Source organism: Mustelus asterias, chromosome 12, assembly GCF_964213995.1.
Source record: "Mustelus asterias chromosome 12, sMusAst1.hap1.1, whole genome shotgun sequence".
NCBI lineage: Eukaryota > Metazoa > Chordata > Chondrichthyes > Carcharhiniformes > Triakidae > Mustelus > Mustelus asterias.
This window is the reverse complement of record NC_135812.1, coordinates 74,352,510-74,380,367: the sequence shown is the minus strand read 5'-3', so window position 1 is coordinate 74,380,367 and position 27,858 is coordinate 74,352,510. Positions and strand designations below refer to the sequence as shown.

Genomic DNA, 27,858 nt, shown 5'->3' with positions numbered 1-27,858 from the left:
CAAGCATTTCAGCCATCTCCATAGCTTGGGTCAGGTTGAGATTCCCCTTTTCCAGCAGCGTGAGACGGATGTACGAAGACCCTACCCCTGCCACAAACGCATCTCGGGCGAGGTCATACATATACTGCTCAGCCGACACAGCTTTGCAGTCGCAGCCCCTGGCAAGCTGCAAGAGCTCATTGGCGTAATCCTCCATGGTTTCGCCCGACTGCCGACGTCGTGTAGCGAGGAGGTAACGAGCGTGGATCTCGTTGGGAGGTCTCGTGTAGCGCTTTTTTAAAAGCTCGAGGGCCCTCGGGTAAGTGGTGGCCGCACGGATCGCGAGGTAGACAGTGTCGCTTACCCTCGCATGGAGGACCCGGAGTCTGTCGTCATCTGTGATGACCGCTGCAGAGGCTGCCAGGTAGTCCTCAAAACACTTCAGCCAGTGGTCGAAGGTGTTAGAGGCGCCGACCGCACGTGGTTCCAGCGTCAGACGCTCTGGCTTTAGGATTTGTTCCATACTCTCCTTTCCGTCGAGAGCTTAGTGTTAGGCAATAAAATTGATGCACGTCAATCGAACTCAAGACACAAGGCTTCGGTAACTGAAGGCTTTTATTGCCTAACAATGGAACTACTAGAACGTAAGTACACCACCCCAGACTGACGAGGTCCCGCCCGAGCAGGGGGTCTTATACCTCTCCCAGGAGGCGGAGCCCGACTGGGATGTGCCACAACAGTAACAACCACAGGTGTATTAATCCCACAGTGTGAACACCCTAGCCCAACAACAACATTAGAACAACCCCACAGTGGGAATCAACGATGGTTCACCACAATGTGATGAGAAAGGAGAGAAGAGCAAGATGGTGGAGCATGGTAAGAGTGGGGCAAAATTTTTCTGGAGGACTAGAAGGAGAAATACTCTACTAAAATGAAAGACAGGAAATTGAAGGAGATTATCTGAGAGATCTGATTAAGTGGGTTAGAGGGAAACCAAAAGACTGATGGCGTTGTGATAAAAAAGAATATCTGGTAACGAGTGAAGTAAAATAACCTGTTGGAGGAGGTGGGGTAAACCCTGTTATAAAGTGAGACCTCCAATGGCATTGATAGCGATGAGAGCTGTGATTGCTGTCAGAAGGAAGCAGACCTATAAAACACTATGGGTAATTTATCCTAATATAGCATCTGGGAATACTTGCTCGCTTGTAAGGGTGTCTTCCAGATTTTCCACTCATGACTCCCATCTCTGGCTCACAACGTGAACTGCCATGGGACATCAACCGGCTCAGACTCTAAACCACAATAAAGTTCCTAAACTTCCTGTTAATCTATTTTTATTGGTCATTACTTTTTACTGCGGCATTAAGTAGTAACCATGGACATTACAAAGGAAGTAACAATTTAAATGACTTTTAATTGCAAAATATCTTGGTGCTTCTGACTTTTGTAGGTAGCAGCAACCTTTAACTACAATAATATTAGCTTTTGCACAGTGATTACATTGTCAACTTGCCCACACACAATAATTTAATGAAATGAGTCCTACAACTTGGCTGGGTGATGGTAGAGTATTGGAGCCCCATATAAATTGCACCTAGGCTTTGACTGTCCTTTGAATACACATGTCCCAATTTAGTGAATTTTCTCAATTCATAGTTGGCTTTCAATGCAGCTTTGAAATTACACTAAATGGCTCCAGTTTAATCAGGTCCGATGTGTGGGGCCTCATGCCATCTGGGGGAAACATCAAAGTAAACTTGCCAGATCCAGCAAAGCGGCTGGGAAGGAACTTTTTAAGCAGAATTATAATGATAATTCTATCTCTTAACATTTTTATAGTTGAAAGATTGGTTTAGAATTGTAATTCGGACTTTGCAAACTAATATCATGCATATTCATGGCTAACTTATATAAAGCTTTACATTATTCCATTATTTGATGTTTGCCAACAAGGCATTTCATTACAAACATAACTTTAGAATGAAATAGCCAATGTGATCAAAGATGAACATGATTGATTAGTAATTTATGTGCTGATTATTAATTGCTTTTCAAGGTTTATATATTTCATTAATCACTCCAATAGGGTTGACAAATCTTGGCTGGAATTCTACAGCCATTCACGCCCGTGGGATTCTCCAGTCCCACCGGCAGTGCACCCCCACCCACGGATTTCCCGCCGGCGTGGGGTGACATCAGTGGGAATTCTCATTGACAGCGGCGGGATCAGAGAATCCATCCGCTAGCAAACAATGCGCCACCTCCTGCTGACAGGACACACACTGCTGGAAGGCCAGAGAATCTGTGCGGTGGTGGGGAGGCTGAAGAGGGGGGGATGGGGGGAGTGCGGGGGGCAGATTGGAGTAGGTAGGTAGGAATTCCAACCCAGTATATGAATCAAAATGGAGGTCCAATGGGTTCCCCCATGAAAGAAGAACTTTGGCTGAAATAGTTGATCATACTGTCTATAGTATCATTCAAATTAACTGTGAAGCTGTGAAGTAAGTTGTTTGAGGTATATTACCTTTTTCAAGAATCTAATAAATATTGTGCATGTATCTTGGTCAACTGTCACCGTTGAAGCACAAACCATCTACAACTGTTGTTAACAATTGCATATGCTTCGATAGAAAATTAGGAAATGTTCCATTCTTTAGTAACATGAACTCAGCAGGGTTGGTTTTTGCCATTCTCATTGGGTCTTAAGTAATATTGTGGATTCAGATTTTCCGATGAAAGATTATGGACTGGAAACATTGGCTGGAATTCTCCTGTCTTGCATGCGCCACAATCGCCGCCAGCGAGAACGAAAAATATAGCGTTCAGCCAAATCTCCACTCACTGCAGCGGGACTGGCGAATCCCAGCTGTGGGTGAGTTCGAACAATTCCGGCCATTAACTCTCTACACAGGTCCTGCCTAACCTGCATTTCCTGTTTTTCCTTTCAGGTTTCCAGCATCCACAGTATTTTGCTCGGGTGCTATCCTTCCCAATTGGTTTCCTATCTTGTAGCACTAAAACACAAAGTTGTTCATTTTTGCAGAGCAAACAGAGGCACCCAGCATGAGCTGGAACAGGATATCGGTGATAAAAATACAGCTCACAGGATTGATGGGAAGTGTCACCAGCTACGCAACACATCTGATGGCATCAGCTACTACAGAGGGGTGGATCGTGTGGATGCTACGTAAGCTATAAAAATATTGATTAATTACTGAATCATTACCTTTTAAAGTAAGAAAACTCTCATTTGTGCAGAGTATCAAGTGTGAAAATTTGTATTATCCAAGGTGTACTGATCATGATATTATAAAATGGAAAAACAATTTGGATTTGGACCAATTTTTTACTCTCCTGACTGGAGGAAAGTTTATTCAATTTTAATCCTTTCATTTTTATAACGTCTTTGTAATTAACGCTCGTCTTAGAAGGAACAGCTGCATGAAAATATCTTTGAAAGAATAAAGACAATGTATGACCATAGCTTCCTAACTTCCTTTCCATCTTCTTTACCCTCTGTGGCTATTAATGCATTCACTTGAAATTCATTATGTTGAATGATTGTTAGAACATGGCAGATGGCATGTAACAGGCTGCCCATATCTCAACGTGAAACGAAACAAGCTGCCAGAGCGATTTTACAATTTGTGTATTATGAGATTTTCTGAGTAAGAAGTCTCACAACACCAGGTTAAAGTTCAACAGGTTTATTTGGAATCACGAGCTTTCGGAGCACTGCTCCTTCACCAGATACAGAAGACTCACCTGATGAAGGAGCAGCGCTCCGAAAGCTCATGATTCCAAATAAACCTGTTGGACTTTAACCTGGTGTTGTGAGGCTTCTTACTTGCCTACCCCAGTCCAACGCCGGCAACTCCACATTGAGATTTTCTGCAGTCAAGAGGTAACTTTCAGACCATTGAAATGTGGTGATTTTGTATTAAAGTTTAACATTTAAAACAAAAAATACATTTAAACCAGAAGAACACCATTACACTGCTAACTGTACTATTTAAACATTTCTGAAAAAATATTGGCTCAGATAAACTCAGAGCTAAACCATCTTTTTGATGGCAACAGTCCTTACAGATTAATATTGTTAAACCAACTACATTTACTCTATGTCTGCCTGATTATTTAAGCTGGAAGCAGGTCCTTCCTATCTATTCAATCTGAACTGTTCACAATTTTATGCACCTCAATTAATATTTCCCTTCAGCTTCCTCCATTCCAAAGTTTTTTCTCATAGCTAAAATTTTCCGGTCTTGCCAACATTCTTTTAAATCTCCTCAGCATCCTCCCATAACTGAATTGGGAATACGTGACTCAATAAAGTTGGGAATGGGACTCATTAGAGAACTCTTTCAAAGACCTAGCATAGAAATTAAGGGCTAAATGGTCTCCGATGCTGTAATGTTCTATGTTGCTATGGGTGGCAGGGTGGCACTGCGGTTAGCACTGCTGCCTTACAGTGTCAGGGACCCAAGTTCGATTCCGGCCTTGGGTGTCTGTGTGGAGATTGCACATTCTCCCTGTGTCTGCGTGGGTATCCTCCGGGTGCTCCGGTTTCCTCCCACAGTCCAAAGATGTGCAGGTTAGGCGGACTGGCCATGCTAAATTAGTGCCGAAAGATGTATAGATTAAGGAGATTAGCGGGTAAATATGTGGAGTTACGGGGATAGGGCCTGGGTAAGATACTTTGTCGGAGGGTCAGTACAGACTCGATAGGCTGAATGGCCTCTTTCTTCACTGGAAGCATTCTATGAGTCTATGATAGATATAAATTCTGCCGAATCAGCTGTTCTATTGCATTATGTTTGAAAATGTATTAAGTTGGTAACATTGATCTGGAGGATGCAGTGAAAGGAAAAAGAACAGCCCTCATTGTTGATCAGGTTTAGAGCAGCCCACAGACTTTTCATGAGCTTTTGAGTGGATGCCTCTGTCGCCTTGCATCTACTTCAGTGCAGAGCATCTCTACCATTTATGAGCAAGGCAAGCAACATTGTGGCTCTTTAATCAACCAGATTGAAGTACCCTCACTTAGATGCAGATTCCAAACCAGAAAATATGAATTTGAATATTGAATTAATTGTGAAATCATATATAGAAAGCAAAATAAAATGATGGAAAGAAAAATAGGATTAATTTAGATAGTTAATTTGCATGATAATTTACATGCAGTGGTTTAAGAAAGGAGCTTCTCAAAAGTAATTAGGGATGGACAATTGATGCTGGTCTAGAAGAAATAGAGATCAAAAGACAGAAAACAAATATTAAAAGATTGACAAACCTCCAAAAGGAAATGAGACTCCACACTTGTTAAATTACTTTTTCAGTGCCAAAGAATCTTCTAGTGGATTAAAAAACCACTTACACCTAAACCCACCCTAACATCCCTAACTTTTATGGCATGTTTATTGATTTGATTAGATTTATTATTGTCGCATGTATTGGTATACAGTGAAAAGTATTGTTTCTTGTGTGCTGTATAGGCAGAGCACACCATTGATAGAGTACAAAGGGGAGAAGGAAAGGAGAGAATGCAGAATGCATTGTTACGGTCATAGCTAAGGTGTAGAGAAAGATAAACTTAATATAAAGCAGATCCATTGAAAAGTCTGATGGCAGCAGGGAAGAAGCTGTTGTTGAGTTGGTTGGTACGTGATCTCAAAATTTTGTATATTTTTTCCCGGCGGAAGAAGGTGGAAGAGAGTATGTCCGGGATGTGTGGGGTCTTTGATTATGCTGGCTGCTTTCCGAGGCAGTGGGAAGTGTAGACAGAGTCAATGGATGAGAGGCTGGTTTGCGTGATGGACTGGGCTATGTTCACGACCCTTTGTAGTTTCTTGCGGTCTTGGTCAGAGCAGGAGCCATACCAAGCTGTGATACATCTGGAAAGGATGTTTTCAATGATGCATCTGTAAAAATTGGTGACAGTCATAAGCGGACATGCTAAATTTCCTTAGCCTCCTGAGAAAGTAGAGGCGTTGGTGGGCTTTCTTAACTACAGCATCGGCGTGGAGGGACCAGGACAGGATGTTGGTGAGCTGGACATCTAGAAACTTGAAACTCTCAACCATTTCCATTTCATCCCCATTGATGTAGACAGGGGCATGTCCTCCACTACACTTCCTGAAGTCAATGATTATCTCCTTCATTTTACTGACATTGCAGGAGAGATTATTGTTGTCGCACTATTTCACCAGATTCCCTATCTCTTTCCTGAACTCCGTCTCATCATTGTTAGAGATCCCACCCACTAGGGTGGTGTCATCAGCAAACTTGAAAATGGAGTTGGAGTGGAATTTGGCCACACAGTCATAGATGTATAAGGAGTATAGAAGGGGGCTGAGGACACAGTCTAGCGGGGCACCGGTATTGAGGATAATGTGGAGGAGGTGTTGTTGCCTATCCTTACTTATTGCGGTCTGTGGGTTAGGAAGTCTAGGATCCAATCGCAGAGGGAGGAACCAAGCCCCAGGCCACAGAGTTTGGAGAGTTTTGTAGGAATAATGGTGTTGAAGGCTAAGCTGTAGTCAATAAATAGGAGTCTGACATAAGGTAACTAGTGGGCAATTATTGCAGCTTCACACTGTTTTGTGGATCTCAATACCAAATTTATTGGGAAGTTAGCAGTGTGGAAAGACTTGTGGAGGGACAGGGCAATCAGGCAGAAACCTCCAGATAGCCATGTTAACTGTGCATGTGCAAACTGCAAAGATTGTTGTCAATTTGCTCTGTGTTAACAGTGAGCGCTGTTACCCTCACCATTATTCTTCATGCAAAATCTGGGCCATTAATTAATCATGCTAAATTACCAATAAGATATAGTTATTCATTTTATATTTTGAATTATGCAGCCTATAAAAACTGATATTAAATATATTGGGCAGAATTTTTCCGTGCAAAGGTCCGTTGAACTTGGGCAGGATTTTCCAATTTTGGGGCGATCGTGGCTGGAAAATCCTGCTCATTGTCTTAAGAATATTAATGCCCAATTAAGATCAGTGCACAACCACCAGTCATGTTTACATAAATATCTGTTGATAGAATAAAACATTGAAAAAAATAAAATTCTTGAGCAAAAGTCTCTTTTTTTCTTTTCAAATAATTACTGTCCCTGCTAAATGAATGAAGCATTTAAGCATATTGCAAAAGTCTCAATAATAATTACTACCTGTGTATTATTTCGGTAATGCTCATCTGTTCAGGCCTTTTGGCCAATCAGTGTGTTAATCATTATTTACAAGCATTTTTGTTCAAGTGTAAAAAGAGATGAGTAACTAATCAGTAATATTTCAGAATCCTTTTTCTTATCAGATACCAGGGCTCAGGCACATTTGGCAACCAATGTGATAAAAGCTTTTGCTTAGATTTAATCAGGTTCAATGATTGAGCTTTGTGACATTTATGACTTAATGACACAAAATCAACAAATGATGGCTCCGATATTTTCTGGGAGTTGGGGATAGGGGAGAGGCTGAAGACATCTGGGAAACCTGGCTTGGCTGAGATGTAGGGTGGCGGGAGTTGAGGGGGAGGGAATGTCCAACTGATCTTAACAACAGACCTTTCTTTGCATCTTACAAGGACATCTCCCCCTTGGAGCCACCTGGGGAGGGAAGCCCCAAAAATTGAGAGGGTGGCATGATAGAGACTGGAGATCAGGGCTGGGGAAAGGAGGTTGAAGATCTGGGATAGCGAGGGAAGCCAGAAACAGGGGTGGGGGTAGACCTGAGGTGCTCTTGAGGGTCAGGAGGGAAGGAACCGTGCTCCTACTGGTCCACAAGGAGTGTATAACCTGAGGAGGCAGCAGCTCCCACCTGGGTTCAGCTGCCAGGAATCCAGCAGCTCAGACCCTGCTCGCTACCTGTTCATTTAAGTTGCGGCTCCAATGTTGACATCCAATATGCCATTTGAGGTCCTGAAATTTGCATTTTAAAATTCAAAGGGGTAAAATGGTGTCAGGTTGCTTGATCCTGATATTTTAACTCCATGATCATTTACTACTGTTGAGGTGGTTAAAGTCGAGGGTGTCTCTCTGAACTATGGGTAAGTAAGCCTCTTGTAATGAAGAGGTACGTTCCAATTGTGAACAATGAAGTGAAAATAATTGTGATGCTGAATGGGCTAAACACGTCCCAGACTTACAAAGCAACATCGCTAAACAGTTTGGTTGTATCTCAGCCATTTCTTAATAGGTTTCCTATGCTATTTGTTAATGTGCACAATAATATGAAGGAATTCATATAAATATACGTTCAGTCATCCATAATAACCCTGATTGTTTGGTTTTTACAGTCCTCTAATTGCAATCTGTTTTTTATTCCATGAATAGTTTCTTGCCAAACCTGATACAACAGTTAAATATGTCAAAGAATAGGGCAGTTCCCTGAACTAAATAACGTGACAAAACCACTAACATTTGTCAATCTCACTCAAAGAGGTTTTGGAAAAAAGGTGAGAAGCACACACATGGATCCAGCCACACTCAGGATAAATTGGAGATGTTCTGTATTGCTGCCTGACTTAGGAGAGAAAACTTTTTATTTCTTGTAGGGTCCATTCATTCCTCAGAATAGACGTAGCCAGCACTAGTACGTTGAATGTCTTTTATTGAGCAGAATTTAAAAATTAACACATTACAGAAAGTGAAGAAAACTAATTTACTGGAGAGGGGGAGAGAGAGAGAGAGAGCAGCAAAAGTCAGTCCCAACACAGACTTGACCCAAACCTTACACTCACTGAACACATATAGCTGTCAAGAGCATTATAACTTTTCGGTTATCTGTATTATGAAATTACTTGGTACAAACTGTCTCTCTAACTTTCATAAACAATTTGCAGCTGTGGCCACGAAAGCTTTTGTTTATAAAAAAAACTTTGTTTTGCTTATGAGAAAGCCTTGCTTGCATTGTACTTTCAAAGAATGCAGTCAATTCCTAAGCTCATCCCAGCTGAGTTTTAAAATGTGGCTAAGTTAGCTTTAAAGCTTAGCAGAGTTAGTTACATAGGCAGAAATATTTTAAAATGAAGTCTTTGCGTTAACTGAAGCAAACCATACAAAGGATCCCACATTTCTCTTCTTTCAGGTGTTCGTCCTTTGCAAATCGTTCAAAATGGCAGTCTCATTTAGAGATGTCTTGAAGTCTTTTTGTAATACGTGTTATTCTTTTAAAACAGAATTTCAGTTCCAGAGTCTTGGGCCAAGTACACAGATAATAATATCCTCCGATCGCAGAGCGAACGGGCTGCATCTGCTAAACTCCGAGATGATATAGAAAATCTCCTTAATTCGACGTCCAGCGAAATGTGGAACCAGTTCAATACTCTGAATGTGTCCTTTACAAACCGCATCTCTGAGATAGCTGAAGCCAAAAATAAGCTGCAGACACACCTTGCTAAGGTAAACGAAGGATTCAGGTTGACATGTAGGAGCCACGTACCATCCAGTTTTAGGGAGTATTGCGAGGTCTGTAAAAGCATTTTTGCATCATATCCAAAACAGTACATTGACATTTTTGTGGTAATAGCTTTAATGAATTAAATATATCAGTAATTTACAACACAAATAGATTACTAGGAAGTTGCTTGTTAGCGTGCGATCATTACTGAAGTGTGACTTAAATCAGTGCTTCTCGAACTTGTTTGATTATAGGGACCCTTTTCAAATGGATTAGTTATCATGAACACACCCCTCTAAATTCTAATACTACATTAGACTCATAAAATGAGAGTGATGCATGAAAGAGTGTTGTAATGACGCCTTCAGCTCATCAAGTATTTACTTATAACTATCAGTAAGTTGGGTGTGCCTGCTTCCCACAGCGACCTGTCTGTCCTTGGCAGGGGGACAGAGAGAGCAGGAGTGTGGAGAGGGCAGTTCAAAAAGAGGGCAAGAGCTCGGAGGAGGCCAAGTACGGAGAGAGTAGGAGATTGGGGGAAAACAGTGCATGGAGAGAGCATCGGAGAGCAGAAACATGGTGATAGGCACAGAGCATGCCTCCACTGCTGGCCATTCGATTACTCTTGACCATGTATCCTTATAGTCCTCTCCATTAACTTGTAAAGCAAGCCTGTGAAGGCCTCCATGGATCGTCTGGTGTCCACAAAACCCTGGTTAAAAATTCTGACTTGGATAGAGTGCGACATTTCTCATGTTGTTCATTATCTATTGAAACGAGACTGCATGAGTTGAAATGGCTTTGATACAATGTTTGTAAAAGATGCTTATGTTAAATAGGTCAGTGGTTATGTTAAAATATAAAACAGCAGACAAAGGAAACTTCTCATAAACATTATAAAGTGTTTACTTCCAATATTGTACAATGCAGTTATGGTGACATAAATGAAACATTTGCCAATCCCAGATCATCATTTACTAGATGGAGGTTTCAAAATTAAAATTAACGGGTGGAATTTTCCACCAGAGGGATTTTCCGCTCCCGCCGAAGTCAATGGATTTTTTAATGGCTGGCTGCATTTTCCAGATCCACCCCCACCCCATTCCATGAGGGCCATAGAATTCAGTCCAATCGTATCTGTCGACATTCAAGAGTAGGTTTTGTAATGTGGGTGTGAGTTAGGGCAATATGCCCATTGGTTGGACCAGCTCTGAAGGTCTTAGTGACACGCTTGATATGCATTTATAAACCGGACCATCTCGATACAGGAACTCTTTTACAAGTTATGTTTGCAAAGAAAAAAATGATGTGAAGTGACTTGAGAGATTGTATAACATTGAAAGGCTCAGTTGAATAGAAGATGTATAAAATACCTCTCGGAAACAATACCTCGGATTTGTAGGAAGGCAGAAAGCATTTTTAAAAGAAAACAAAGGGACAAAGTTATTTCAAAGAGAGATAAAACATTATCAAGCAAAGATAAACACAGCAAAATCACAAGGTACAAAGTACAAAAGAAAATGACGTTTAAACAAGAGTGTTCCCCTTTGAATCTTTCATTATCTTTAGTTTGTGAAAATCTTACCAGCTCTGCTAAATTTAAGAACATATTTAACCAAATGATAGGAATAAGACAGACTTAGTTTACCATTACATTCCTTACTAACGTATCAATAGAAAAGCTAGTGGATAATATACTCCAACATTGCCTTCCCATTGCAAAGGTATTCGACCTACTACTCCAGGTACTAACTTAACATGTAGGAAAGACCTCACCAAAATAAGAACTGCAATATTATTATGGTCTGCTAGACACATAAATTTATAAAGGAGGAAAGTATTCAAAGAGAAAAGAACACAACCAATTCCTACATCGATTTATGGATTACCTATCTATAAATAGCACTGACAAATGTAGAGCTGAACAATACACAATCCCGAGGTTAGCCATAGAATTTTCTTTTCTAAAGAATAAAAAGATTGCAGGTCACCTCAGTTTCGTCTGTGGATGAAGAAAATGCTATTGCACATTGCTGCGTTCTACTGTTGATAAGACCAATAAACTGGATACTGTGATCTCTCAACATATTTTTTTGATACAAAATAAAAGCAGCTGGACACCATTCCCAGTCAACACCAAAGGACAACATCCATCATTTTCCTCCTCTGTATTTTCTCTGGCTATGCAGACCCTTCAAGTGATCTTCCAGACTGAGCTGACAATCGAAAGCATCAAAAGAGCAATCAGAGACAAGGAGGCACCCCTGAAAGTAGCCCAAACTCGTTTGGATGAACGCACTCGGAGACCAAACGTGGAACTGTGCCGCGATGCAGCCCAGATTCAGTAAGTCAATAAATAAAGATCCTGTCATACACTTTCAGGGATGGTCTTTTTGACACAGTCAGTAGCGTTCCTGCCTCTGAGTCAAAGGCTCTGGGTTCGAGTCCCACCCCGGGACTAGGTGCCATGGATGGTGCATTCAAAGCTTGGAAAGGCAGTTTAATTACCAACTTCTAAACGCTTCCAATATGCCAGGCAGCAAGAGTGGGAGAGTCTCCTGTTGAGTGGTGCCCCCCACCCCCCCGCCCCCCCATTTCTCCGCCACAAATTGTAGCCTCTAACTAGTGACTTGTTTCAGGAAGCACTGGTTCTGGAAATAGATATAAGCATGTGTGGGAGGGGGTGAAAGTGGCCTGCCCACTGGCCCCCTGCTCCAAACACACAGCTTTACAGTTGGATGAGGGATAAGCCAGCCCCATGATCAATTGAAGCCCTTAAGTAGCCACTTAATGACCATGTAAAGGCTGTTTGTAACCCAGGCTTAATTTTGTGGCTGGTGGGAAGAGTTCAAGGCCAGGAGGGAAACTCAGAAAGTGACCCTGCTCAGGCTTTGGGTGGGAAGTGAGGTTGGGGGAGCACCCTTCAGTCTCCTTTCCACATCGCCCCGCTCCCTGAAACCACAAGGTCTGGTCCCTGCAGGTGCTCCGCTCCCCTGGTCTCTGCACCAACATCCCCACACTGCACCCCTTGCTCAGCCACCTAGGCCTCACCTCCCCTCGCCTCCCACACTGAGACCTCCACACTTACCTGGTCCTGGACCGAGACGTTAGGGATTGCTTGTAGTCCCAGCCTTGTCCATTGTGGCTTCTGGCACTGCTGAGACTACAGACCTGTTGCTCAATCAAACTTTCTGAGGTGGGACTTCCTTCTGAGTGAGGGACGGAAGTCTTCTCTCCAGTCAATTCATGCTCAGAATGTTAAAATTCCGCTCCAAATCCTATAAACAATCAAAACCAGTCCAGAAGATCTCGTTGATCTAACTTTACATTCCAATATACCTCCCTCTTGTGTGGAGATCTCCACCCCAGCCAGATTCAGGTCCTGCTCTTGCATGAAGGAATAAAATAATTTAACATTTACTGTAGTAGCCAATGACTTATTCCCCAGGTCCGTAATTGTCTGAAAAGAAAAACACCTATTATCCGTGAAACTCTCCTTCTAAAGGGTAATTATGGATGGACAATAAATGCTTGCTTTGCCAGAAATGCTCATGTCTCATGAAGAAATAATTTTAAACAGTTACCTCCTCTCAGAGTTTGTAAGTCTGACCCCTGGTCCTCCCTAGCTCATTTCGTTGCAGTGATTGGTCAATGTAAACCCAATCTAGCATTTTCATTATTTTACAAGCCACAATCAGACCATCCTTGGATCTATGTTTCTTCAAATTATGCAGTATAGAGATGCAGCTCAGCGACCCAATCTAGGTAACAATGGTATTTCACACTGTCAATTAATCTTATGGACCTCTGCACCTTTTCCAAAGACATAAGAAACTCCACCATACAAATATATTAGGGCTGGATTTTTGTCAAGCAGATGGGTATCAGGAGTTGGGAATTTTCCCGGCCCGTTTCCGCCCACTCTATTTTTGTGTTGAGAAAGCCAGCACGGACGGGAGACGGGCCCACCATGTCCAGAGGCAGGCCTGAGGTAGCAACAGAGGTCAGCAGCTGGTGAGACTGGCAAGCTATTAGACCTGCCTCTGTTTACTGGAAGACCTGCCCAATTGTAATCATTACTGCTAGGACCACTAGCAGTCACTCCTCATCCCCTCCTCATATGACCCATGTCCCCTCCATGCCAGCCCCATTTCCTCCATGTCCCCTTGTAGGTCCTCATTACCCTACGCCAGTCATGTTCTCTCCATGGTTTGATGCATTCTCCACCCCATGTCTCTTCCATAACCCCTCCCATTACCCCATGCCCCAAGTACTTCTTCCTTATCTATTCTTCCAGTGTCTCCAATGCATAGAACTAATGTGCCATTGGCAAATCTGGCACTTCCATGAAATGCTCCGAAAAGAATCTGATAACTTAAGCAAATATACTTTGAAAAACTCCTTTGGAAAAAAAAACGTGCTTATCTTACACCTTCATAAAAGTATCAGTTTTATACAGCTTTTCATAGCATCAATGACAAAAAACGTTGATTTACTTCACATCTCTTAATTTTGTGTAAATAAATACACAGGTGTTAAAGAGCACTTCGAAGAAAAAACAAGTTAATAAATATATTAATCAGTAAAAGCTAGCACTCCTCTGCAGACTGTATTAACATGGCCTTCAGGCCTGAGTCTATTATCCATTTTGGAGCTCAGCCAAGCATTTATAATGAAACCATCTGGAAAAAACAAATGCTGGCGATTTGCTCAATCTGTTTTGGTTCACACAATTGCCATAGTATGCTATGAATTGAACATGCCAAGATCTCCTTCTTACATCATGGCCAGAACTTGCCAGCTGTTCAGGCTAGTGGGATCCTCCAGTCTTGCCAGTGGCACATCCCCGCAGCGGGTTTCCCAACAGCAAGGGGTGCATTCAATGGGAAACCGTGTTGAAAATGGCAGGACTAGAAGATCTCACCATCAGCCTGAGGTGGGCTAGCTCCCGGTTGTATGGTAAATCCTGCCCTATGAGTTTTTAAAATTGCTTGCCCTGTAGAGTTGTATGCATATGTATAGGATTTGACCTGCCTAAATGTACAGCATTGCAGTTTTCTAACTCAAATATCATTTGCCAAACACGGCCTAATTGCCCATTACAACAAGATCTGCTTGTAGTAGTCAAGCATCCTTTACAAATTCCAAACCTTTGCATGTAACATATGGTTTACAAATTTGTGGTTCGTGCCTCCAACCCCTTCAGTCGGGTCAGGAATGGAAATAGGAAGCAGGAAGGGAACACTCCTACCTGGTGATTGTCGCGTGGTGTCCGTTCATCCATTGTAATAGCATCTGCATGGTCTCGCCAATGTACCACGCCTCAGGACATCCTTTCCTGCAGTGTATCAGGTAGACAACGTTGGCCGAGTCACATGAGTATGTACCGTGTACCTGGTGGATGGTGTTTTCACGTGAGATGGTGGTATCCGTGTCGATGATCCGGCACATCTTGCAGAGGTTGCTGTGGCAGGATTGTGTGGTGTCGTGGTCACTGTTCTCCTGAAGGCTGAATAGTTTGCTGCGAACAGTGGTCTGTTTGAGGTTATGAGATTGTTTGAAGGCAAATAGTGGGGGTATGGGGAAGGGCTTGGCGAGATGTTCGTCTTCATCCATGACATGTTGAAGGCTCCGAAGAAGATGTCGTAGTTTCTCCACTCCGGGAAGTACTGTCTTGGCCTGAGACAGTTCACACCTCTTTAACCTGTGATTATCCCTCTCTCTCCACCCCCCCCCCACCCCAGAGGATGATACGTCACACCCCCTCTCCTCCTCCCCCCCCCGCAGATGGTCTGTGTCAGAGAGCTGCTCCCTCTGCTTTTTTCTTTCGTGCCCGGGCGCGCTGCTTCAGATTTTTTTTCGAACTGCGCATGAGCAGTTCAGAGCTCCGATCGGTCCGGCAGCGCTGAGCCCCGCCCACAGCGCGAATCGGACTGGAGCCGGCAAAACGCGTATGGGCGCGCTGCAAAGAGGATTCCAGGCTCGGATCCATATCACGCCCGGATCCCGCCCTTAGGCTCTGATTGGTAAAATCGGGCCCTTAGTCTCTCCTCATATGACAGTTCTGTCATCCCAGGAATCAGCCTGGTAAACCTTGGCTGCACTCCCTCTATAGCAAGGACATCCCTCCTCAGACAAGGACACCAAAACTGCACAAAATATTCCAGGTGTGGCCTCACCAACGCCCTGTACAATTGTAGTGCAAACTGCACAGTATAGCACAGGAACAAGCCTTTTGGCCCTCCAAGCCTGCGCCGATCATGTTGTCCTATCCAGACCAACCGCCTGTATCCCTCTATTCCCCATCTCTTCAGGTGTCTTTCCAGATAAGAAAATTAGAAAATAAGAAAAAAATGTAAAAATTAATCAGATTGGTTTGAGATGGCCTTCGTCTCCTGGAACTGCATTTGGAGTTTTTGATCTGGTCTTCTCTATCTAAGTGGATGTTTATTAATTTTATCCCAAATGATTTCCCCCATTCAATTTGATTTGATTTATTATTGTCACATGTATTGGTAGAGTGTGAAAATTGCACGCTATATAGACAAAGCATACTGTTCATAGAGTAAACAGGGGAGAAGGAAAGGAGAGGGTACAGAACATAGTGTTACAGCCATAGCTAGGGCGTAGAGAAAGATCAACTTAATGTGAGGTAAGTCCATTCAAAAGTCTGATGGCAGCAAGGAAGAAGCTGTTCTTGGGTCGGTTGGTACGTGACCCCAGACTTTTGTATCTTTTTCCCCATGGAAGAAGGTGGAAGAGAGTATGCCCGGGGTGCATGGAGTCCTTGATTATGCTGGCTGCTTTTCCAAGGCAGCGGGAAGTGTAGACAGAGTCATGATTCAAATTAAAATATTCAAAATTGAGCAAAAAAACCTCCTGACAAACTAATCAAGGAGTGTGAGGCCTCATTGTACAACTGTTTATTTGCTCATGTTAACCACATCCATTATCCTGCTTCCACCATGCTGGTTAGGCTTTCATCATTTCATTATTATTTACACAATTTTTGACCCCAAATAAAGAGAAAATAAATAAAAGGTTGTTAAATGCACTTTTTTAAACATGTATTTTATCTATTACATCTGTTGATATTGTGGTTAACATGAATCGGTACAGGGGAATTTCCCCTTAAGCAACACATAAAACCATACGCTATAATATATTAATTAAAGTAAACACGGGAGAGAAATAGCCCGAACCGTTGAACGCACCACAGTACTTGGGTCTCTGGCATCAAAGAGAGCAAAGCCTGACACTCTAACCTCAGTGATTATATTTTTGGCCAGTTCTTAATCAAATCCACTAGGTGGGGTGACCTGCTGCACAGCAAAGGATGCCAATCATCTGAGCATAAGAGAGACGTGCTGTGGTTTGAACTAACTGTGCTCTATCTCGGTAAACCATTGTAACAGGTCACACTCAGGGCTATGAAAACAGTTCTGTGTCTCTTGGCAAAGTTACTTACATTACAGATAATTGTACAGGAAATATTTTTATTTCATGGAAAGTTCACAAAACTACCCAGAATAGATAACTGAGAATTTAGGGATCACAATGCAGTTCTGGTCGCCACACTATCAGAAGAATGTTGATGTTTTGGAGAGGGTGCAAAGAAGGTTCACCAGGATGTTGCCCGGTCTGAAGGGTTTGAGGTATGAGGAGAGGTTGGATAAACTTAGATTTTTTTCATTGGAAAAACAGAGGCTGAGAGGCGACCTGACAGATGTCTACAAAATTATGAGAGGCATGGATAGGGTGGGTAGTCAGAGGCTTTTTCCAGGGTGGAAGGGTCGACAAAGAAGGCACAGGTTTAAGATGAGAGGAGGTAAATTTATGGGAGACGTGCGGGGAAAGTTTTTCACATAGAGGGTTGAGAGTGCCTGGAGCACACTGCCAGTGGAGGTGGTGGTAGCAGGCACATTAGCAATGATCAAGGTGTATCATACATGAACGGGAGGCAAACAACGGAATAGAAACAACGTATCAGCGAAGGCTTGGTGGGCCGAAGGGCCAGTTTCTGTGCTGTACTGTTCTTTGTTCTTTGCTCAATATATTTGGAAACTTTGGAATGGATATGTGGCATGTACTCAGTGTAACAAACAAAATATTTTTCTTGTCAATTGATATGATTGCCCCTTTAACAAATGGATTGAAACAGGAATTGTAATTTAAAGAGCCCTTCCACAGATGGATCAACCCCTATGGTTCCATGGGTAGTTGCAGCCCTCCATTACCTTGATAAAGTTGTTGCTCCTCCTGTGTGTCAAGCCAGTCAGTATCAGGAGGCTTTTCAAACGTAAGGAACATCCTGACTGAGCCCTATCTGGTCATCGCAAAGTCCATACACTCAAGCCTTGCATTAGTCAGTGCATTCCTATCAGGAAGCTGATCACATCCTCTTTCTTCATGGAACACAGGCAAATACAACACCCGCACTGGCATCCTGAATGAAATCATTAACACAGCACAGGCTGAAGATCAAATCTCGGATTTCCCTTCATGACATTGCACAGTGACACACTGAACAGTGCATTTTTCACAAAGCCACTGGGTGAGCTGAAGAATGCTTCTTTTATATATAAAAGATAACATGCTCTTCAGTGGTGTTAATAATTATATATAAATAAAAACCTTTTGAAAGGACCTACCTCTCACTAAGTTGATCTTTCTCTACACCCTAGCTATGACTGTAACACTACATTCTGCACCTTCTCCTTTCCTTCTCCATGAATGGTATGCTTTGTCTGTATAGCGCACAAGACACAATACTTTTCACTGTATACTAATACATGTGATGGTAATAAATCAAACCAAAACCCTTTGCCCACGTTCTTTTAGACTTAATGTTAGGAAAATATTTATTGTCAGACAGAGGATTCTTCACATAGTCAAAATAATGTTTCGAAGTGAATAGTCAGATTAGAATCTCCTATGAGCCCAATCAACTAAGGATCCAAAATTTGAATGTTTCATCTCTTAAATTACAAGTTTGCTTCTTAATAATTCCAAAAAAACTCAGTGCCAACTCAGTCTGTCGGCTTCCATCCATTGTTTTAAGTAAATGACACAAACTGCCCCATTGTGCCATCTAAGTCACCAAGATGTCACTGAGCGCATTGTGAAATGTTTGTTGTAAAAAGGTAGAAACAGTGTGAATGGAGGAAACACAGAGACTGTTGCTATGAACAAGGCAACCCTGCAGCTTTTCAAAGTGCCTCACGCATGAATTCTTCACAAAAGATTTGAACCTGTTTGAACTTCAAAAACAAAACCCTTCCAACTTGAGATGTAAATACAGTTACAACTGTGGAAGACTCCCACATTGGTAGGATATTGAAGCTAACTTTCTGTTTTACGATAAAGGCGGATGCTGGAATCTGAAACAAAAACAGAAAGTGCTGGCAAATCTCAGCAGGTCTGACAGCATCTGTGGAGGGAAAACAGAGCTCACGTTTCACCTCTGGATGACTCTTTGCCCTCTGACGAAGATTCATCCAGAACTTGAAATGTTAGCTCTGTTTTTCTCGCCACAGATGCTGTCAGACCTGCGGAGATTTTCCAACATTTTCTGCTTTTGTTGCTATTTTGTGAGCCTACTTTTACGCAGTACTGGACCAAGTGCTCAGTGTGTACCACTGTGCTTGGGTCAGGTATGGAACCTCCATATTCTGAATAAATAGAGAGATTTCCAGTGAATCTATTATCCCGCAGTGAAATGTGAGCAGTCACAGTTTTGACTCCTGAAAATCATTTTTACATCGTGCAGAGCTAATAGACATTAAACATATTATTATGGGAGAGTACCAAACACATTTTATACTTCTATTTTCCATTTTAAGAAACGGCGTTGTTGTTGAACAAATTATTTTTCCAAGTAGATATTGCCTGAAGGCTAACTCATTGGCAGCAGAAATATGGAGCTTATTGCAAGAGTGAGAAAGTTCAGCATCCCATGAGAAATAAGCTATTAAACTGCTGTTGGCACAAATCGTTAGTTACACTTGTAATAATGTTAGCTCATGTTTCTCACAAATTATATTCACAAAAATGAGTGATATTTGGTTGTATTTGATTTGATTTGGCTGTTGCAAAGTGAGATTTGTCAGAACCCCAAAAAATGTTATTTTTCACAGATTAGCAAAATTATAGTTATTTCCAAGTTTATTACACAGTTAAGTGCAGGAAGATGACTCGTAAGATGCTGGATTATACTGAAGACCATGTTATTTTTGTTCGGTTACTTATAACTGATGTCTGATGGAATTAAATCAAACGTTTGGACTTTGTGGCACCAAAGAACTCATGTGGAGAATGTTATCTTCTGGTACTATTAGAGATTAACGCAAAACTAACCCATAATGATAAAGGCATTTGTTACATTGTTCACCCTCCTATGTAATTAATTTCATATTCACTGTGGTCTTGGTCCCTTGTCCTCTTTGCCCATTTACTTAGGCCAGTTATTTTTCTCTGTTACTCTTAATGTAATACGTACGTAATGAAACTGGGCACAGGATAATGCACTATAGGAGCTTCTAGAATACAGCTTATGTAATTAGAAAGCAAATCAGTTAGAAAAACGAATGATTAAAACTAAGGTTTTATGTAAAATCAAACAATTATTTGTGAGAAATTGCACTGTCCACCGCACTGACCTAAAAATCTGATTAATTTAATATGAGACTGATCAATATTTTCACTCATTTAAACCACCTATCTTCTTTTAGGAGGAGTTGTGGATAAATGTAGTCCTTAGGTACTTCCATCATCAAGGCAGGAGATTCATGACTTAAATAAGAATCCTATTCCTCGATAATAGAATGATACAACATGGGCCAAATAAGTAAACAGCATGGGTGCCGTTCTCCGGCCCCCCAGCTGCATGTTTCTCGGTGGCGCACTGTTCACTGGTGGTGGAATTCTCTGGCCTCGCGGTTGTCAATGTGATTTCTCATGAAGCCACCCTACACTGCCGGGAAACCCAGTGCACTGCAGGCGGGACAAGAGAATCCCACCAGCATGAATGACCAAAGAAGCCTGCTCAGTGGGCAGAATTTTATGAGAATGATTCTAAGTGTCCAGTTAGCGTGAAAATGGGAGAGCTGCAGATCCATTTTATGGGTGAGTTTTACGCCCAATCTTGTACACATAGTGCATGAAAAAGTGGGCTAGATCATTGCTAGTTGCCAACGGTAGTGGACGGGGCTTAATTCACCAGCCAGCAGCAGAGGGAGCTATTGCGCATGTGCAGACCTCTGATGCTACACATACGCAATAGCAACAGCAGAGGCCTGACAGAGAGAGAGAGACAGCTGTCTGGAATCTGATGTCGCAGCCACCCTGAACACAGTCCCCACCCTGCAATCGTGGGGGCACGCAGCCCATCACATGCCGCACACCACCCGGAAATGTAGCCCCTGCTGCCCCCTCCTGCTGGCAGACCAATCGTGCCCCCCCCCCCACCAATAGGATGCAGAGTGGCAGCAGACCCCACTGCCCCCCATACCCAATGCAGGCAGAGTGGCAACGGGCCCTTCTTCCCTCCCCAATCGGGATGCCCTTTAGGCCCTGCCCTTCAGGCCACACCCCCTGTAGGCACTGCCCCCATAGGTCCCACCACCTGGCATTGCCCAGTGCCTGCCCAAGATGCCAGGCTGGCAGTTTCAAGGTGCCAGGCTGGTACCACCCAAGGGACACCCCCCCTTGCACTTGACTTCTCATGGGGGGCCTCAATGGCCTCTGGTTCTACCGGCGAGGCCAACTCAACTGTTTCCTGTTCATGGAGAGCAAGTATTTTCCTCCCTGGAGAGAACCTCTCCCAGCAAGGCCATAAAGGCAAGCGAGCCCGGACAATTGAGCACCGGGCTTGCTAAACACATGCAAATCTTCCTTTAAATAGATTTAAATACATTATTCAGCCTCTCGCCAGAAATCTGGCTCCCGTAAGATCGCCCGAGCCATTTTACCGGTTCGCTTCGCCCATCGATGGGCGTGGTGAACTGGTAAAATTCCGCCCAGTAATTCCCAATCAGAGGTTCAATAAACAAGTAAGGAATATTCATCGTCGTCAGATAGAAAGAGCGGAAAGCAATGGAATGGAAAAAAAAAATCACTTAATTATTTTTTCATTTAAAGTCACACATTACAAAGTATCTTGTGGTCATTATTTTCATTATGTTTATTATAGCCTTGTTAATGAAGTCCGGGAACTTGACAACACCATCCAAGCCTTGCAGCAGAGGCTGAAGGACGCAGAAGACACTCTACAAGTGTTGGTACACACAAAATCAGCCCTGGAGTATGACCTCTCTGTTAAAGCAAACTCACTCTTCATTGACCAGGAAAAATGTATGGGAATGCGCAAAAGTTTTCCAAGCACCCCAAGACTGGTTGGATACACGTGAATAATTTTCCATTAGTTCACAATGAACAGATTTACTATGCATTATCATAAATTCGATTGCTTAAGATTAGACTATTTCATTGGTGTTGGAGAGCTATTGTAGTTCTTTACTGGGCTTAAAAGACGTAATTCACAAATGCTGCAAGCACCGGCGAGTTATGATCTTTTGACAAATTAAAGACTATCTGAACCTCAGCGTTATCACTGAGAAAACTTTATGGGTGCTCTGTTCCTCATAGAATAATCTTTGAAATGCATATTGGTACATTACATGGCGCTGACATTTTATGGATAATATCACACAACCAATTATCACTTTTGATTTTTACACGTGGGCAGATCAACCATGAAAAAGATCAGTTTAGAATAGACATTTCACAGTAATGATCCAGAGGATATTGGATATATATCTGAAAAAGAAATTTGCAGCTCTGGGTAAAAAGAGGAGTGTAAGAAGAATTGATTTGCTCTTTCAAAATGCCAGTACAAATCTGATGGGCCAAATAGCCTCCAATAGTGTACAACTTTATTTTTGTAAGACTTTTTCTTTTAGGGCAGTGATAATCAAAAGACAATCTTGCGACAACTCATCTCTCTTTGTTACAGTTGTGAATTATTTGGTGATGTTTAACATAAAGCAGTTTCCTTAAACTTGTCCTGTTCTGTTTATTATTGGGTGATTGAACTGAAAAGGTATTAACCCTAAAATCTTTCAGTGCACTTACTTTGTGTTATAACATATGCCCAAAAGGGATAAACACCATTTTAAAAATTAGTGAAGGAAAAGGATTAATCACTTTATTAATGATGTGGAGTTGCTGGTGTTGGACTGGGGTGGGCACAGTAAGTAGTCTCACAACACCAGGTTAAAGTCCAACAGGTTTATTTGGTAGCACGAGCTTTTGGAGCGCCGCTTCATCACTCACCTGATGAAGGGGCGACGCTCCGAAAGCTCGTGCCACCAGATAAACATGTTGTACTTTAACCTGGTGTTGAGACTACTTACTGCACTTTATTAATACAACAAATATTCTGTGCTAATGGCATTAGTGTCATTTTGGTAAGGTAAGGTTAATAGTAGAAAAGTTAGTCGTAAATGCTGGTGAAAGGTCACGGGCATGAAACCTTAATCTTGTTTCTCAGATGCTGCCCAACCTGCTAAGAATTTTCTCCCAACTTCTTCTGTTAATAGTAAGACATCTGTTTTGTAGCATCCATCAATGATTTATTTAATCAATATTTGATAAAGTTAAAAAATATAGACTTCAAATAGCGCTGGGTTTTAAATTTTAAAATGATTAATCTGCTCACTTACAAAATCATGGCAGACAGTTATCATGAATGCATTTTTAAAATCTCATGAATTCATAAATGCATGAAAATGTGGACCAAGTACTTAAAAGCTAACTTTGTTGGTTCAAATCCCTGATTTCCAGAGTTTTATTCATCTGGAGCTGTGGCAATTATTAGATAGCATGTGAGCCTCACATCTCTCCTTTTCAGTTCCCTCTGACCCCGTTACTTCTTCTGAAAGCTGCTTCAGCTACAGGACTCTGTTGCAATGATATGCTGATCACGTTCTACATTAAGTCTTCAGAGGCAGAGATCCCTTCACCAAAATCCCTTTATTTACAATTCCAACAGCAGTATACAGAGTGCTGTCAGTCAGCAGTCTACCTTTGGGAGTGCCAGAGGAACCGACATTCCTAGTTTAATAAAAGTGAAAGACTCCCTGACTGGCCCATCAATTGACCCCTTAATTGGGGAGTTCATACTCCAGTAGGCCAACCTCAATGGTCTGATTGAAATCATTACAGTCCCAACCTTCACACTCTATAAATTTCAGTTTATCCAATACTCTTCCGCTTTTGCCCATTCCATGGGTTACCCATTCATTTGCTCTGCTGTTGCTTACAGACATTGCACCACCCTTTCTCTGCACTCGTTATTTAAATCCCTTCATGGCCTTGTACCTCTCCACCCCTGTCCCCACTGCAGCCGTTATACCATCCCACTGTTGCCGGACCAAAATTCTACCTTCCTCCAATTCCATATCCTCCTGTGCATGCTTCACCCAATATTGATAACTGTGCCTTAAGATAAGCACTTTCACCCAACACTGAATCCTAATTTAAGATCCTCCTTAAACCTACCTTTTTGATCATGCTTTAGATAACCCTGCACTGCTTAGCACTGCTGCCTCACAGCGCCAGGGACCCGGGTTCAATTCCAGCCTTGGGTCACTGTCTGTTTGGAGCTTGCACGTTCCCCCCGTGTCTGCGTGGGTTTCCTCCGGGTGCTCCGGTTTCCTCCCACACACCAAAGATGTGCGGGTTGGGATGAAAGGCCATGAAAAATTGCCTCTTAGTGTTGGGGGTCTAGGAGGGTAACTATGTGGAGTTAAGGGAATAGGGCCTGGGTGGGATTGTTGTCAGTGCAGGCTTGATGGGCCAAATGGCTTCCTTCTGCACTGTAGATTCTATGATTCTATGAACCCCTCCTACTTACTTTTTACCTTAACATCTGTTCTTGCCTGGTTACGAAGGTGTGAAGTGTCTTGGGTTGTCTTTACTCCAGTGAAGCAAAAAGAAAAAATGTCATTATGGGATGGCATATCCCACCATCCAGTTCATAAGTGAAAGGAGCAGCAGGACATTTTAAATCAGTTATGAGTATAGGTCCATATCCCATTGTTCGGAATATACCTGTTGAAGCATTCCAGAGACAGAAGGAAGAATGATGCTTTTCATAGCTAGTTCTTGACAGGCTATTGGTAACAGTCAAGAGTGTTAAAGATTGTTAGTTGAAATATCTTCAAATGAAATGAAATACGACAGTTTTCACTACAGGCTCACCAGAAAGTGCTTATTTTTTTCAAGAAGTCAGATTGTTAATCAACATGTAGAAAAAGTATTAATTTCTCCAATATCACCAGGAAAACTATTGCTTGCTGTGCCATTCATTGAACTGAACTGAATTAATGTAGAATTCCATAGTGCAAAAGTAGGCCATTTGGTCCATCGACTCTGCACTGACTCTCTGACAGAGCATCTTACCCTCACCCTATCCCAGTAATCTGAAGTATTTACCCCGCTAATCTCCCTAACCTACACATCTTGAGACACTAAGGGGCAATTTAGCATGGCCAATGCACTTAACCTGCACACCTTTGGACTGTGGGAGGAAACCGGATCACTCCCCGCGCAGACACAGGGAGAACTAGCAAACTCCACACAGACAGTGACCCAAGGCTGGAATTGAACCCGGGTCCCTGGTGCTGTGAGGCAGCAGTGCTAGGCACTGCTCCAGTTGAAAGGGACACTCCAGCTTGAGTTTGAATCTGAAGCACACATGAGGGCAATCTCACCGCAATTATTAATAGTTTATGTGGAACATTTCATAGAGTTTTAAAACACAGAAAGAGGCCCTTCAGCCCATCATCATGTCTGCGCCAGCCATCGAGCATCTATCTGTTCTAATCCCAATTGCAAGCACTTGGTCAGTAGCCTCGTATGCTACAGTGTTTCAGCAGGAAAATAGACAACTTAAATGACTGCTTCACACAAATGCTTATTTGCAGAGCAGCATTCTGCCACTTTTTCTAGAACACTGCCCACCACCAACTTCCTAGAAAAAATGAAGGGGTGCAGTAGAAGGCAGCAGGAAAACCTTCAAAACGGATGCCTGGAGTAAAAAAACATCTTCACAAGCACGTACTAATCTATATGCACTGTCAGTAGAAAGTCATTCACAGTTTATTCAGAGGAGTAGTTAGATTCAGATTGAAGAACCAGCACAAATCCCTTGTCAATGATTAGGCTAAATGTGTGGAGACTGCAAGTGCCTTATGTTGACAGTTTTATATATTCAACTGAGATAATATGGAAACAAGTACTTTCTTTAAATCATACTGATTCATGAAAAATGCAAATGAATAAACATTTTACCTTCACTGCTTAGAGAAAACATCACCTGAGCAGAGTGCAGAGGAAGATCAGGTAGGCTTCCTCAACACCATGGACACCTCTCCACCCAGCAGCACTGTTTGTGGGTCAAGAAAAGCAGGATTGCTTGCTCCTGGAAGCTTGACAAAAATGCACTCACGGGATACTATCCTTCAATTTAAACATGGTTGTTCTATTTGGAGAATTTTCACCGATGGAAAAATCCCTAAATTGTTGGCAAAGGTGTGTTTCCCATCCATCCAATTCTTCTCTTCTGAAAGCACAAATTGAACTGGAATATGACTCCATGTTTGCCAGACCATAAGAACTTGCCAAGAAACAATTCTGCCTCTAATTTCCAGGATTAATGGAGGCACATATGGATATGGTCTGCAAGTATTCTACACAATGGGAGTTTAATTTAGTGCAGACCAGGGAGGTGCCAAACTCAACAATTCCTGCTTGCTGTGGGAATCATCTCGGATGGGATGGAAACTTAGATGGATCAGCAAAAAGGCCATTGACTGTGGGTGAAAATTTCTGGTCTTGGATCAGGCGGGATGGATCAAGCCATCCGGGTCTTTTTCCATTGAACTTTAAAACTTAAAATTTAACATTTCTGGCATGGCTTTCTCAGGGCACAGGAAATGTGGCAGTTAAAAGGAGGAGAGAAGGATTGGATACAGAGCTTAAGTGCTTTTGTAGCACTGCTTGTGGGTGAGCATTTGCAGGATTGCTTTCTTCCGGAAGCTTGACAAAAACTCACTCATCAAATACTATCCTTCAATGCAAGCATGTTCTACCTGGAGTAATGATTAGCTGTTCACTGATGGAAAATTCCAAAGTTGTTGGCAAAGGTGTGTTTCTCGTCCATCCAGTTGCCTAATTTTCCCTTCTGAAAACATGACTTGAACTTTGACTCCATGGATGTCTGAATATATGAAGCTTCAAGTCAATCAAAAATCAAAATTTGATTTGATTTATTATTGTCACATGCATTGGGATACAGTGGAAAGTATTGTTTTTTGTGCACTATACAGACAAAGCATGCCATTCATAGAGTACATAGGGGAAAAGGAAAAGAAGGAAAAGGATAGGGTGTTGCAGCTACAAATAAGGTGAAGAGGAAGATCAACTTAATATATTGATAGGACCATTCAAAAGCCTGATGACAGCAGGAAGAAGCTATTCTTGAGCTGATTGGTTCGTGATCTCAGACTTCTGTATCTCTTTCCAAAGGAAGAAGGTGGAAGAGAGTATGTCTGGGGTGCGTGGAGTCCTTGATTTTGCTGGCTGCTTTCCCGAGGCAGTGAGAAGTGTAGGTAGAGTCAATGGATGGGTGGCTGGTTTGCATGATGGACTGGGCTTTGTTCACAACCCTTTGCATTTGCTTAGTCTTTTGAGATCTTGATCAGAGCAGGAGCCATACCAAGCTGTGATACATCTAGAAAGGATGCTTTCTATGGTGTATCTGTAAAAGTTGGTGAGAATACCTGTGCAACTATGAAAAAGATTGTACATGGTACATGAAATGCCCTGGTAGACAAATTCTTGAAATAAATCAGTTATGTAACTGTGGAATGCAAACCATGACTTCACTCATGAGCAATAACTTAAATCAAACATTTAGAAAATTGCTATTGATATATTATCAGGCCTTTTCACTTGTGAAGTAGCTGTATTATTATGACTTCCTATTGAATAGCTTATAGTTACTGCTCTAAGTATAAGTTAACAAAGTTATTGACTATAGACATTGTAATAGGCCACTTTGATTTATGCTTTATAAGTATATTTGCCATATTGTACTGCAACTGCATATTACTCAATTACAAGCAAGAAAGTCTGCAGTAATTTGCCTGAATGTAATAGTTGTGAAACAACTATCCGAATCAGATCACACGCTGTATATATTATGAACTGCATTGCAATGAACCAACTGGAAATTTGCTGGAACTTTGAAGTACAGCCTGCTCCTACTACAGTAGCCTTTTTGTGTAGAGTAAGACATGTGTTCCACAGGCATATACGTTAACTGCACAAATTACAGACCTCCACAAAGAAATAATAAGATCCTAACCAGAGGAACTTCAAGTAAATCCTATCCTTGAAACTC

The 27,858-nt window shown here is 42.1% G+C and overlaps 1 protein-coding gene across 1 annotated transcript in view; it reads left to right on the top strand.

Moving 5' to 3' along the window:
- The window catches only part of tekt3 (tektin 3), a 33,320-nt gene extending 11,521 nt beyond the window's left edge, over nt 1-21,799 (top strand). Inside the window, exons 4-7 of the mRNA XM_078225981.1 lie at nt 3,029-3,172; nt 9,172-9,394; nt 11,582-11,736; nt 21,583-21,799. Of these exons, the coding sequence (XP_078082107.1) occupies nt 3,029-3,172; nt 9,172-9,394; nt 11,582-11,736; nt 21,583-21,799 (739 nt within the window). The remainder of the gene's footprint in view (nt 1-3,028; nt 3,173-9,171; nt 9,395-11,581; nt 11,737-21,582) is intronic.
- Nucleotides 21,800-27,858: the final 6,059 nt, after the last annotated feature.